The 13,967-nt window shown below is 41.0% G+C and overlaps 1 protein-coding gene across 9 annotated transcripts in view; it reads right to left on the reverse strand.

Moving 5' to 3' along the window:
* Positions 1–13,967, reverse strand: part of PCNT (pericentrin) — a 143,178-nt gene that overhangs the window by 89,360 nt on the left and 39,851 nt on the right. For all 9 annotated transcript variants that reach the window (XM_019523292.1, XM_019523297.1, XM_019523294.1 and 6 more), the window contains 6 exons: positions 13,722–13,833; positions 10,309–10,573; positions 9,936–10,023; positions 8,989–9,205; positions 6,745–6,983; positions 1,799–2,274 (listed from right to left, as the gene is read on the reverse strand). In XM_019523292.1, the coding sequence (XP_019378837.1) occupies positions 1,799–2,274; positions 6,745–6,983; positions 8,989–9,205; positions 9,936–10,023; positions 10,309–10,573; positions 13,722–13,833 (1,397 nt within the window). The remainder of the gene's footprint in view (positions 1–1,798; positions 2,275–6,744; positions 6,984–8,988; positions 9,206–9,935; positions 10,024–10,308; positions 10,574–13,721; positions 13,834–13,967) is intronic.

Below are 13,967 nucleotides of genomic sequence, written 5' to 3' on the forward strand. Positions count from 1 at the left end.
CAAGAATGATGGGTGGGAGGGCGGGACGGCCAGGGACGGAGGCCTGTGTCTGGCCCAACCCCTTCCCCCAAAGACTGGGCCTGCTCCCCCTCCCCACTGCCACTTCAGGACCAGGACCAGGACCAGGACCAGGACCAGGACCAGGCAGGCCCCCCACTCTGTATTTTCAGCCTGCAGGGAGTGGGAGGAGGGGTCATGGCCAGCAGGGGGGGGCACCAAGGCCAGCAGTGCTGGCCAGGCAGAAACATAGGCCCACATCCAGCCCCCCACCCCTTGCCACTTTGGGGCTAGGCCTGCTCCCCCTCCCATGGAAGGCCACCAGGGATGGAGCCCAGTGTCTGGCCCTGCTCTCCTTGTCCAGTCCCGCCCCCCACAATTTGGGAGTCTAGGACTGCTCCCCCCTACCCCACGGCAGCCCCAACCCCTGTTCCTATTCGCTGCCCCGCTCGCGCTGCTGCCTCCTCCACAGAACAGGGCAAGGGAGTGGGGGGCTAGGTGGCCCCCCCCCAACCCCCATCCCCACTGTCATGGTGGCGCTCCACCACCCCCTGTCTGGAACGCTCCTGAAGCACTCCGGCTGCCAGACAGCCACTCAGAATGCGAATGAATTGCTACAGATGGACAGACTAAGGTTTTGATATATATAGAATTTCAAAATTCTGCACTGGTCCAAAATAATACAGAATACTATTTTAGAACAAAGCAGTGGTTTATGTGAAGTGAAATGTGAGCTGAAGGAGTCAGCTTATTTAGGTCACAGACGTATGAACACACAATCCCAAGAAATACTCAATTCAGAAAAAATAAAGTTGTTAACATATGACTTTACCCCTTAATCTGATAAACATCTGCCCTAACCCAGGAAATTTTACCCTAGTTCCAGTGCAGGAAAAGCTATTTGTTGGTATTTTCCCTGAGGCCCTTATCTTCAAGACTCTTGATTTAAGTTTCCTATCTTCAGAAACAAAAGAAGAAAACTCATTCATGTAGTCACAACCTTAGTAGACAAATGCCCATGTTACATTAATCACCAAAGATTAAAAAATCCAAGTATTTAATAGCCAACGGCAGAGACTGAGGAAGTGTCCATAGAAGAAAACACAAGGGTGCATAAAAAAGTATATGGAAGTCAACACTGTTAATGCATTAATATTTAAGAAACTATGACCTGTTAATCTGGATCAAGCCAGAGGTCTAGTTAAGTCCAGTAACTATTTATATTCCACTTATATAATTGTATTTTCATGCCTATTTATAGTCCGCTTCACATTTTGAAATATGACACGCTACTGCAAGTGCTACTAGAAACCTCTGAACCCTGCTCCTGAAATAACATGGACCCAAACAAATTCACTCTATTGCTGGCAAGAGCAGTGGAGACACATTAAGGCAACAACGTATACACTTTGTCATCTTGCACAAAACAAAAGTTAGGGTCACTAAAAGGTGGCTTCCCCATCTGAACTGAACAGAAAGAATCTGTGGAAGGAATAGCTAGATGTTTCCAAAAAATATACAAATAAAAAACTAAAGAACCCATTTATGCCTAAAAGTAATAGGATGATGATTGTTTTTTATATGAAGGCTGGGTTTGACAATATATTTATATGAAGAGACTTCTAGCAGTGGGACTTCATAGATAGTACTACTGCTCCTTGGTAGACTCAAGCACATTAATATATTTAAAGATCTGTTTGTGCCATGCAGCTGCAAAATTATACACTCATTTCTTATGTCCTGAAAAAGGACTGCTGGTTAAACAAGTGAAAGAAAAACCTACAAAATTAAAGTTGCTTACTTGTTCTGTGCTTCAGTAAGTTTAGCTGCACATTTCTCTTGAAGATCCAAAGTGGCTTTTTCCAGCTCTTTTGCCATGAGTGCCTTAGCAGCTTGCAGTTCGCTGTCATACTCCGCCTGAGATTTATGAGTAGCCTGTACATTTGCAAGACTGTCCTCTAGCTGCCGCAAACTGTTCTGTTGCTCCTTTAGGGACTTCTCCAGTTCTACAATTCTAGCAGCCTGCTGATCTCGAAGGAGGTTCATTTCAGCTTCACGAAGTTCAAACTCCTTTTGTAAAGCAAGCCTCTCACATTCTGCTTTGTCTTCAAGCTCTCTACACATCAATGACAACTTCTCTTCTGTTTTTACCTGCAGCAGCTCACTTCCACACTTCCATTCTTCCTCCTTTTCTTTGTGCATCTTCTCCATTTTCTGGATCTCCTCTTTAGCTTTTTTTAATTCATTATTATGATCCTCCAAAAGTTTACATTTCACCTATGAAAATTACATTACAAAAATGATAAAGCAATATTCTAAATAAAATCTTGCTATCAAACAAATATTGGAAATCAAGAACTACAGAAACATAGTGTACATTAAATCATGTTATGGGAGGGTGGGAAGTACTGTACTCCTTTTATATGTATATCAGGTTAGTACTTATTTTGCATAACTGCATAACAAGACAGTGGTGCCGAGTTTTTGTTTATTGCTTACATTGTTTACTGCTTACAATGTAATGAATACTGATTATTTACATATGGGTTACCTGTTTAAACTACTTAAGCACAATAACTCTTCAACTCAGTTGTAATATACCTAAAATAAATATCTCTCTCAAAATGATACCTGTACAGGCTTTTACTATGCAACTGTAACACCATCATCATTCTGTAGTGACAAGTGTGGAAAGCCACTCTAACTTTCATTTTGTTTCATCTAGGTTCAAAATCAGGGTGATTTAGCTCACATATACTGCTACAAATTTAAGCAGATGTTACAGCTTAACAGCACTGCATGGTCCTAGGCAGCAGCTACTCCTCCCCTTTTATGGAGGCTGAAACCTACATTTGTCCAGGCCCTTTGTAACTTAATTGTATCACCAATTTTGCTGTTAAATGGAAAAATGGCTTCTAAAGTGGCCTTAAACATACTAGATCCCATTCATTTCAAGACTGCTGTTAGAAGAATACAGTAATCTAAGAAACTAAGTAATCAGCCATAATGAAGTGCAAAAAGCTTAGTGGAGGCTGTTCCTGTGGTTAATGAGCATTTTTTAAACTGAGTTCCAGAAAGTGCATCAACATTTTCAGTTCAGAGTCTATGCAGTTTAATGGAGACCAACATTGTACATTTCATGAACTATACAAAGGACACCAAGCTAGGAAAGACTGCCAGAACTTTGCAACACAGGATTGGAATTCAAAATCATCTTAATACACTGGAGAAATACTCTAAGATCAAGATGATTAAATTCAATAAATGTATGTGCGAAGTATTACACTTAGGCAGGAAAAATTGAAAGTACAAAGGGTAGGGCAGGATATAAATTTAATAAATAAATAAAATGAGGAACAACAACTTGACAGGCAGCAACACTGCAGACAAAGATCTAGGGGTCCTATATCATACAAATCAAAATATCGTTATAAAAAAGGCTATTTTCTCTCTGGGATGTAACAAGAGTGTCATATGCAAAGAATGGGAGGGTAGGGCTGTGTGAAACAGCTACGTTTTTTTTTTTGGGTTTGGCCATTTCGGAAGACAGCGATTCATTTCAGATCACTGTTCCGTTTCAATTTGACTAAATCTGTTTTGGAGTTTCGATGCTGTTTCAGAGCTGATTTGGAGATTCGGATCTGCTGGGAAGAGGTAGGCACAGCCAGGTGGCTGCAGGTTCTCCTGAGGCTTCTGAGCTGTGCCTGCCTCTGCCCTGGTGGGGGGAGCCACGGGAGAAGCCCCCATTGCTGCCCTGCCCAACCCAGCCCCCACCCAGCCCCAGCCTCCTGGGGGGCACCTCCAAAACATTTCTGAAATGTTTCAAATGGTTTTGTTTCGTTTTGTAGATGTTTTAGAGCCTTCCGTGTCATTCCAGATTCGGTGTTTCAGGCGCCAAAACACCTCTGAAACAAAACACCTGCTGAAATTTCTCACAGCCCTAGTAATTATCCTGCTCTGCTTAATGAGGCCTTAGCTGGAATACTGTCAATAGTTTTAGGCACCACACTTTCAAAAAGATAGAGACAAACTAGAAAGAATCCAGAGAAGAGTAACAATAATGATAAAACATTTAGAAAACATGGCTTAGGAAAAAAGCTGAAGAAATAGAGTTTGTCTAGCTCAGGGACACCAGGGTGCTGCAAGCTCCTTAGAATGGTGACACAGTGCCTGGTTCCTGATAGAGGAGGTAAGCACTACCTCCTCCACACACTAGGCACCCTACACCAGCCCAAGTGTATGGTAGCACTCCTACCAGCTCCAGAAGCCAGAGAAGAGCAGGGGAACACAGAGTTCAAACATGTTAATTTAACCCTCCCAACAGCCCCTGTGCCAACTGCTTCTGTCCCCCAAACTGTGTGGTCTGCCATGGGTGAATAGGTGGACAAGGAGCTACACTTTTTCATCCCAGCTCATTACCCCACTCTTCCCATAATCCCAGAGCTGGTGGGAGGGACCATAGGGAATGGTAGCTCAGGGCACTGGCATTTGGATCCAGGACAAGAAGCTGCAATGGCAGAGGCTGTGCTTACCCCTTCAGTGTGGAAGAAAGAGCGGCACACAGCAGTGTTCTGCCACCATCAGCTGGCACTAGCCTCTGCATCAACAACCACTGTCACCCTCTTTATACCTCCTGCAGGGGTTTAATGACCTGCCCCCAAGCTCCCCAATTTGCCCAGGCAAGCAGCCCCTAGCAGCATTTAGCACCATGCACCACCACCTCTGCTATGTTCTCATGGGTACCCTACCCACCATGCCACCCCATGAGAACCTTTTAAGCGTATGACAGAGTGAAAGAAGGTAAGCACTGTAGGAAATTAATTAGTGTTCAGATGGAGTGACACTAAATTCCAAAAAGCTATGGGAAGGGGCTTTGAGTCTAAAAAGGCTTAGAACAGGAGTGGGCAATACGGCCCAGGGGCCAGATCCAGCCTGCAAGGCCATTCTATCCGGCCCATGGGGCCCCTAAAAAATGTTGAAAATTAATATTTCTCTGCCCTTGGTCCTGTCAAAAATGACAGCAGGGCCTGCCCGGGGCTGCCTGTGCCTACTCCAGACAGCTCCGCATGGGCTGCAAGCACCTGCAGCAGAGAGCAGCAGCCATGGGGCAGGTTAGGGGCCGCTTTTCCCCGCACTCAGCACCAGCTTCTTCCCTGCTGGCAAGCAGGAGGTTGGAGCTGTGCACTGCCCCCTGCCTGTACCACGGGGCTGGGGGGTACCGGGTTTGAGTAGGCAGGGAGCCAGTGGGAACAAAGGGCTCCACAGACCCCTGCCAGCCTGCACTCTGCTTCGGGTCCTACTGGTGCTGGCCCTGGGACACGGGTCCCAAGATGGTGACAAGAGTGCAGGGCACCTGTCAAGGGGCGGTGCTACCCATGCGGCCCTCAGTCTGCCAAAACTGGGTAACCGGCCCTCCGCCCAAAATAATTGCCCGGCCCTGGCTTAGAACCACTGGTCTAGCTAGCTAGAGAAGCTGGGGGAAGGGCAGAGGGACACAACTTTTTTATAAAGAGGATAGTGACCATATTTTCCCTGGGCAACAAGAAATAGGACCTCAAGTTGCAGCAAGGGAAGTTTAAGTTAACTATTAGGTGGAAAAAACCCTCACTAGGAGGGTAGTAAAGCAGTGGAAAAGGTTACCCAGACAGGTTGTGGAATCTCCATCCCTGGAGGTTTTTAAAACACATAGCTGGACAAAGCCCTGGCTAAAATGATATAGCTGGGGATGGTCCTGCTTTGGAGCAGAGAGTTGGACTGCATTAGGTGACCTCCTGAGGTCCCTTCCAACCCAAATTTTCTATGATTCTATGGTTCTAAAAAGAAATAAGATCAATTTGCAAAAAAGATTTAGTTTAAATATTAGAAAGGTAGATGGAATGTCATTTTTCTCTAGAATGACAGTGAGGGATTGGATCAGGCTTTCTAGAGAGATTGTAGAATCTCCGTCATTGGTATTTTAAGAACAGGTTAGATGTTTCTCAGGGACAGTCTGGATACGTCAAGTCCTACACCTCAATGCAAGGAATGGACTAAATAATTTCTTAAGAATAAATTTCTTCCTGCCCTACCTTTCTACAAAAGTAATCTTTCCAATAAATAAACAAAGCAGAATTCCAATATCAAATTGGTGTGGTGCCTGAATTTTAGGTTTTAACTCATCTTGGCTCTCCTCCTCTCATACTTTACACTTATTATGCCAATTCAGAGTATATTCAACAGGTCCTCCCAATGTTTCTGTAGATCAGATTTTTTCCTGAAAGCTAAAAGTGGTAATGTAATTCCAAATGTGTGATCCATGACTTAGAGCTGAAGAGCAAGGGTGTGAGCTCCTAGGTGACGTCGTAGTATTAAGCCCTGTTCTTCACTTACACTTCTAAAAAGAAATAAGCTCAATTCGCAAAAAAGATTTCGTTTAAATATTAGAAAGGTAGGTGGAATGTCAGGTAGGTAGGTGTAGGTGAAGAACACCTACACCTACCTGAAGATAGGTATAAGTGAAGTACAGGGCATTCCACCTATTACAAAGGTAAGTGGAATGCCCTGTACTTCACTTACACAAGCACCACACATTTGTAGATTTTTACCTCACTATGAAAACAACACAATGTTTTAGTTATACAATGTATAATTAAAGCGAAAGCTAAGACTGTCTGCAGACTAAGAACGTGTACTAGTAAATCATTATTCCTACTACTCATCCTAGCAGAATTTTTTATACAATATAACACTAAATGCTGTATGTTGTACCTTCTCCATCTCATCTTTCAGATGCATTTCATGCTGCATACCAATGTGTTTTAGTTCACTAATCTCTTTCTTTAAACGCTGTCTTTCTTCCTGTAGTTCTTCAATGTACTGCTTCTCAGACTGAAGGAGTGAGAGTTTATTGTTTTGCTCTTTCTCCAGCACAGATACTCGTTCAGCCACCTCTGCTTCAACCTGTCGTGCTGCATCTTGAGCACTCTGCAAACGTAGCTTGGTTATTTCTAGATAAACAGTAAAAGAAGAGTTTTCAGTTTCAGTACATGCAGTAGTCTCAGTAATTCCTCATAAGAAAAGCTGAATGATGACAGTACCTTATTAAAACAATTCATATAAAGGTGTCCTATGTGTAAAGCTAACAGGGAACACTCCAAAATTGAGCGTAAAAAAGTCATTAACTATTACTGGTCTACTATACATCATCTCTGCAATTTATTACCGCTTAGCATATAAATAACAGTAAGAAATGGATCTTAAATTTTAGAACAGTGAAGCTTATGTTAGGACTTTATCCACTGATATTAGTGGGAACCACCAGCCCCTTATTTAACTAAATATTTCCTATTCCTCCATGAGCCAACTTCTCTCTATTAGACAGTGAAACACAGATTTTCTGAAGTTTTCTTTCATAGCAGATGTATCCCCAAAAACCTTAAAACAATATGTCTAATGAACTTGACAAAACAGCCAGTTAAACAAAGCTTGGTCGATAATACTCAACCAACTATACTCCGAGTGGAACATGACTGTCTTTCAGAAAATAAATACCAACCCCTTGTTATGTTACTACTCAGAGAGGTATCTTCATGAAATATGTAACTTTATATAAAGATATTCTCTAGTAAATTAGTACAATGCAATTTAAATAGGGAAGAAGCGTGCCTGTCCCAGAAGGAAAAAAAAACAACCTTCCAATGAGAAGCACTCTGTGGCCTGTGACCAAGTGAAAAATTCCACTATTGGATGTAGTTATACAACAGCAACAAAGCAGGAAGGGACTTATTTTTGCAGGAAGTATTACATTATGCTGAGCTCTCTTGCCATATTCATTGTTTTATAATCTTCCTGACTTAAAAAATTTTCTCTCTCCCCCGTAGCTATGCAAAAATTACACAAATGACTAGGCTCACTAATTCAATATACAGAGAGAAAATCAACCCAATGCAAATGTATACACAGCACTATCAAATCCAAAAAAACAACCAACACTGAAGAGAATAGGATTTTACCCCACATAATCTATTTAATTTAGCTATACTGGGTATTCATAAATTCTTAAATATTTTAGGAATTTAGGTTAGAAATGAGATGGAAGGGTGATTTTAAAATTGAAAGTACACCTCCATCCAAACACTGAATATAGCAAGTTAACTACATGAGAAATTTTAACAGCAAATCACTCATCTGTATTTTCATTTTACTTTAGAATATCACATTCAGGGCACTACAGAAGGAATACTTATAAAAACACAAATCAAGACCTTCAAAAAACTCGTAACACACAGTCAATACCAATTATGAAAAAGTGTTAAATGTCTTTTGTAATTTCAAGGACACTTGAAATGTTCATATTTCTTCAAATAATCATTTATAGCAGGGGTGCTCAACCTCTGGCCTGCCAGCCAAATGCAGCCTGCAGACACATCACACCTGGCATGTGGGGCTCCCATGGGTCCTAAAATTTGTCAGGGGGGAGTGGTGGCCATTAATACAGCCACCTTCCCCCCTGACAAATCCCCCCAAATCCCATTCTCTGGACAGCTGTTTGGAATCACATTATGCTCCCTTCCCACATGGAACTGCACCACAACCCCTGCTTCTGGATCAGGGACAGACCATGTCCCCTTCCCTCCCAGCTGGGCTACGTTGGGGCTTGGCCATGCCCACTTCCTCTGCTAGGCCAGATCACACCCACTCTCCTCCCATCAGGGCTGAGCCGCACACTCTTGTCTCTCTCCAAAGGCCCAAGTCAAGCTTGTTTTACTTGCGGGCCTGTGTTGGAGCCAACTTGGCCCCCCACCTCTGTGCAGCTAAATGGTGCCTGCTGTGCCCGCCCAGGCATCATATCAGAACACCAGCTGGATCCAGCCCACAGACAGACTGGGTGCTGGCAATCTGGCCCACCGGGCAAAAAGGGTGGGCACCACTGATTCATAGCCTAATGAAGAAAAGGTTTTGGCTATCCAAGAACCATTCCATTTTACTCATGAGCCTGACATGAAATATTACCTTTGATATGCTCTTCTGAAAGCTTGGCACGGAGCTGTTCAAGATCTAAACAGTGCTTCTTCTTCAATTCCTCAATTTCTGAGATATATCTGTCTGAGAGATCCATTTTCATTTTCAGCAGATCCTCCTTATACTGCAGTGTGAGGGAAGATCTTAAAGAATGTAGATCATTTGTATGTTGTTCATCCAACTGCAATCGCAAACAAGTAAGTTCTTCCTGTACAAGACACACATTTGTAACAGAAAGATACCTTTATACTTCAGATACTAAAAATTAGTTGGACGGGAACAGTGCACATAACATATTACAATTAACAGCTCCATTTTCCAGTTTGCCTCCCCAGGCCATTCTTGCTTCCACTCCCATACTCGCTTTGGGAATAGAAAGGTCCCAGGGTACCAAGGCTTAGAGAAATATGCCAAAAGGCAGAGCAGAGCTTCAGGAGCTGAGAAAAAATGTAGGGAAGTAAGAAGTGCCCAGATACCCGAGTATGGATCCTGTCAAGAGTCCTGAAAAAAACAAACTCTTGGCAGGATCCACACGTCACAGAGAAAGGATACTGCTTGCTTCATTTGTAATAGCCCCCAAGAACCCATGTCATGAGCCAGGACCCCTTTTTACCACTCAGCCAAAAACTAGGCAGCAGAAAAGACTCCCCAGGCTTCATGGTAACCCTCAAAACAGGTGTTTTCAAGTAAGAATAAAGACACAAAAAGCAAGAATCACACATCACAAAATATACATTTTTCTTTGATTCTTTGGGGTGTATATAGTATTTTAAACAAAATGCTACCTAAGTATGTTACATAAAGTAACAAAAATTTTAGCAATACATGGCAGCATTACTATATCTGCTCTTAACTCTGTGCTGAGTGGTGAGAACCAGCTGTCATTTTGTGTGCAGATTTTATGATAAGCAGTATGATTTTTGTTGCATTGATGCTACCTTGTGTTGCTCTAGTTGCTGATTTAGCTGGCAAAACACATCTCTTCTCTCTTTTTCAGTTGCTTCTTCTAAAGATGTAATAGAGGAGCTGAGAGGCAAAAAATGTTTAGAAAATTAACATAAAATACATTATAAAACTTTGAAACAGATTAATGTATTGAGTTTTAACATGCCAGAGGTTAGGTATGTACACAGCAGCATCTAGTCGAATACTCTTGTATTACCATTAGGATTCCTACAAACATACAGCATCCAATCACATACTAAAAAGCTAAAATTCTTTTAAGCAAGACAAGGTTCTTTTTGGGTTGTTTTGTCACTACCCAAGAATTAAAAAAAAAAAAATTATAATAATAAAAAAAAAAAAAATCACCTGATATCTATAAGTTGATCTTGGCTTGTTTCTGACTCCATCAAAGAATATTCTTTCACTTCTTGCAGTCTCTGATGCAGCAGTGTTAATTCTTCTCTGTAATTCTCTTCAGCAGCCCTTAATTTCTTTTCAAAATAAATTCTCAGTTGTTCCAATTCAGTTTCATGTTCACTTCTTTGTTGCTGCTGGTGCTGTTCAAATTCATGCTTTAAGCGTTCTATTTCTTCCACATGTGATGTACGAGCCAGGAGCTGTTCTTTTAGCTCTGGGTTTCAGAGAAGATAAATAAAACCACACTTTTAATGTTTAAAATATACACTCTCTGGGCTCAATCACAAAAAGAAAAGCCAGGTAGGACTGGAAATAAAAATCTTTCCAACTCTCCCTTCAGAGAGACAATAATCCCACCTCAACATTTTTTGGAAAGTGCAGCAGGGTAGACTTGGCTACAAATTAAATAACACGCAAATCAGGAGGTGGGAAAGCAGAGAGAGAAAAAAAAAAAAAAAACAACCCAACCCCCTCCACCTCCCCCAAAAAATATCACATAGGTATGTCCCCATCTACACAATATTCAGAAATGCCACACTTTTGAAGCTACTCAGCGCTATAAGTAAGGTAACTCAGTCCTACTCTCTTCCTTGTGCTCCACAACACTGGAAAGACATTATTATGCAGAGTTGCCATGACAGTTAATCCTTTCACCTGCTAGTGCAACCACCCAACAGACATAATTTAATCCAAAGTGCTTGCTGTAACAATGCATTTAACCCAGAACAAGAGATCTTAGCACAAAACTACCTGAAAAACTTAACCCTGATAATTACAAGTAAAATGTATCTTATCTTGAGCCTACTTTGCCGAGGCATTGGCCAAGTTTACACTAACCCTAACAGATCCAGAAGTTGGTCATCTGGCCTGTGGAGCCCTGCAGTCCAGAGTCAAAGTATGGTGCCAAATGAATTTGACACCCTTGACCTAGAGAACTAACAGGATGGTGCAAACCAGCACAACTTCTTAAACAAGGTACCACTCTTCTAGGAAGTCAAAAGAAGAGTGTATGTCACACAATCATTAGACTTGAAAACACAGGAATCCTCTTCCAGAATATCTTTAAGATCCTCTTTATAGAGGTCGTGATTCATTGGGAAATAAAGATGATGACAACAAAGGACAAATTAATTATCATTTTTCCACAAGTATGGAAATTAGTTGGATGTAAAATAGATCCGTACCAGGGCCAAATAACTGGAAAAAGTAGTGTATATCAACAAGGAAGACAACTTTTTTTTGTGGAGGTGCAGGGAACAAATTTAAATAATTCAAGGATGGAAGGGAACATGAGTAATTTCAAAAGGACTTAAAGTTAGATAACCAGGAAAATGGGTTTATAAACAGTTTGATTTCTATACAAATGTTGACATATTCTAAACATTGTATATTAGGTTTCAGGATGCCTAGCCTGTCATGCACTGTGAGAAGAAACAGAGCAGGCTGACTGAATAAAGAAAAAGATCAACTAAAATATAATGCTCTATTAAGAAAATGAACAATAATAATTCTGTTTTATATACCCATTGCATGTCCTCACCTGGACTAGTAGGTTGCGTTTTGGTCATATCATCTCAAACCAAAAGAAGCAGAAATAGAAAAGGATCCAGAGAATGGTAACACGAAAGATTAGAAGCATGGAAAATTACAAGAGAGATTAACAAAAGTTAGGACAATTTAGCTTGAGAGGAGATAGAGTTCTAGAAAAAAAAAAAAGATTTCCAAACAAAAAGAAAATGTTATATCCTTAACCATACCAGCAAAGAGGACAAAAGTGAATGACATTCCCAGGCATAAACAAATGTTTAACAATAGTCTCAAATAGCCATTGATCAAGAGATGAATATAACCTGTTAGTGTAACTGTTCCACCCAGCATTTCCTCTAAGCTGTGTGGCACGCATGGCCACGCAGGCGCGTCTGGCAGCACAGCATGAGCACGCCCAAGCAGCTGCGCGTCTTAGAGGGAACGCTGGTTACATCTACATAACTCTGTAACAATAGAAGTAAAACTGCTCCCACCTTAAGCCTGTTTCAGCCACTGTGAGTGTTAGGGAGATATAGCTCACTTCTACTGCTAGAGGCTCATGACAACGTAACAGAGTATAACCGCTGCTGAGCAGCAGCTCCTCCTCCTCTCTAAATGTATATACTGGTCCATAGCCTCAGATACATAGCCCCAACAAAGTTGCATATTATTAGCAGTCTTTAAAGTTTTTTTTCATTCTCGCATCATGCGTGCAAGAGTTTGTGCATATAAAAATGTGGCCATACCCAACTTCATTTAACCAAAAAAAATGCACCACTCTCCTAACAGGAAGTTTGTTAAATTAATGATGTGCAGAGACTTTGATGATGTACCATAAGCCTCTAAATTAGCATAAAATATTGCTTTTAAGACTATGCTCATTAAAGAGATATTTACTGTGCACTTGATGTTGATCACATAAATGATTTATTTCACCATCCCTCCTTCCATTTTCTCTTCTCTTAAATAAAAAGTCAAAACTTAAGATTACTGCATTGAGTTTTTCCATACAACTAATTAAAACTGTACAGTATTTCCTGCTACATCTTTATGTTACATGTTGCCAATATGCCGGTAAAGAGCTAATGTTTTCACCATCTTTTTTTTTTTGTTGAGTTTTGGATTCCATTTCAATTTAAAAACCATGCCATAACCAGGAAAGCCAATATTAAAAACAAATCATAAATCAGCATTATCATCTTTAATTTAAACTGAAAGTGTTTTGCTTAGGTTTTAGGCTTTGGGGATATTTTTTTAGTTAAAGCTGAACTTAGGACCAAGAAGAATAGATGAATTATACATTCCTGTAATTCTTACAAGGTCAGCAGAAGAAGAATCTCACTTCTGCAAATGTCATAAAACTGTAAGCGAAAAGTGACCCCATTAAGAGGTGACAGGCAAAAGGATCCCTCTTTGGGAACACAAGGTCTTTAGAAAATGGAGAACAAGAGGCCTGTAAAACTTCCCCTCTTCCTTTCCAGGTACCTCTTTCTGAAGACCTGTGACTTTAAAATTAATTTTAGAGTGTCACTAAGAAACCACCTATGCAGCTAACTTCAACACTAGAAGAAAAACTACTTTGGCCTCAAAAGTACTAAAATCTTCTTGATTGTGAGGCTTTCGATTTGTAAATTTTAAAGGGGACCCAAAAATCAAGCTAATGAAAACTTCCTGTCTATGATATACAGCCAAATCTTAAGAGCTACATATGTGGCCACTGGAAACTATCTGACTATCAGTCCAACCCATCATAGCAAGTCCAGCTGAACACTCCTATGAGTCCTTACTCATTCAATACATTGTTAAAAATTGTTTCACACTTATTGTAACCTTACCACTTAGTTCCTGTCGACTTGCTCGTGTGCTATCCAGTTGAGACCAAAGCTGCTTGATTTCTTGTTGTGATTGAACCTTTAGTTCTTTGTGTGTAGCCTGCAGTTTCTCCAGCTAGGAAAGACATATTAAGTTTAGTGGGGGGAAAAAAAGTTTTGTTTTAATTGTTGTGTGTTTGCACATGTTACAAACAGCCCAGAAGCTACGTGGTGGGAGAACTTTGGTACCGATCAGAACTTTAGCTTACA

This window comes from Gavialis gangeticus, unplaced genomic scaffold, assembly GCF_001723915.1.
Source record: "Gavialis gangeticus isolate Ggan-Ray unplaced genomic scaffold, GavGan_comp1, whole genome shotgun sequence".
Taxonomy (NCBI): Eukaryota; Metazoa; Chordata; order Crocodylia; family Gavialidae; genus Gavialis; species Gavialis gangeticus.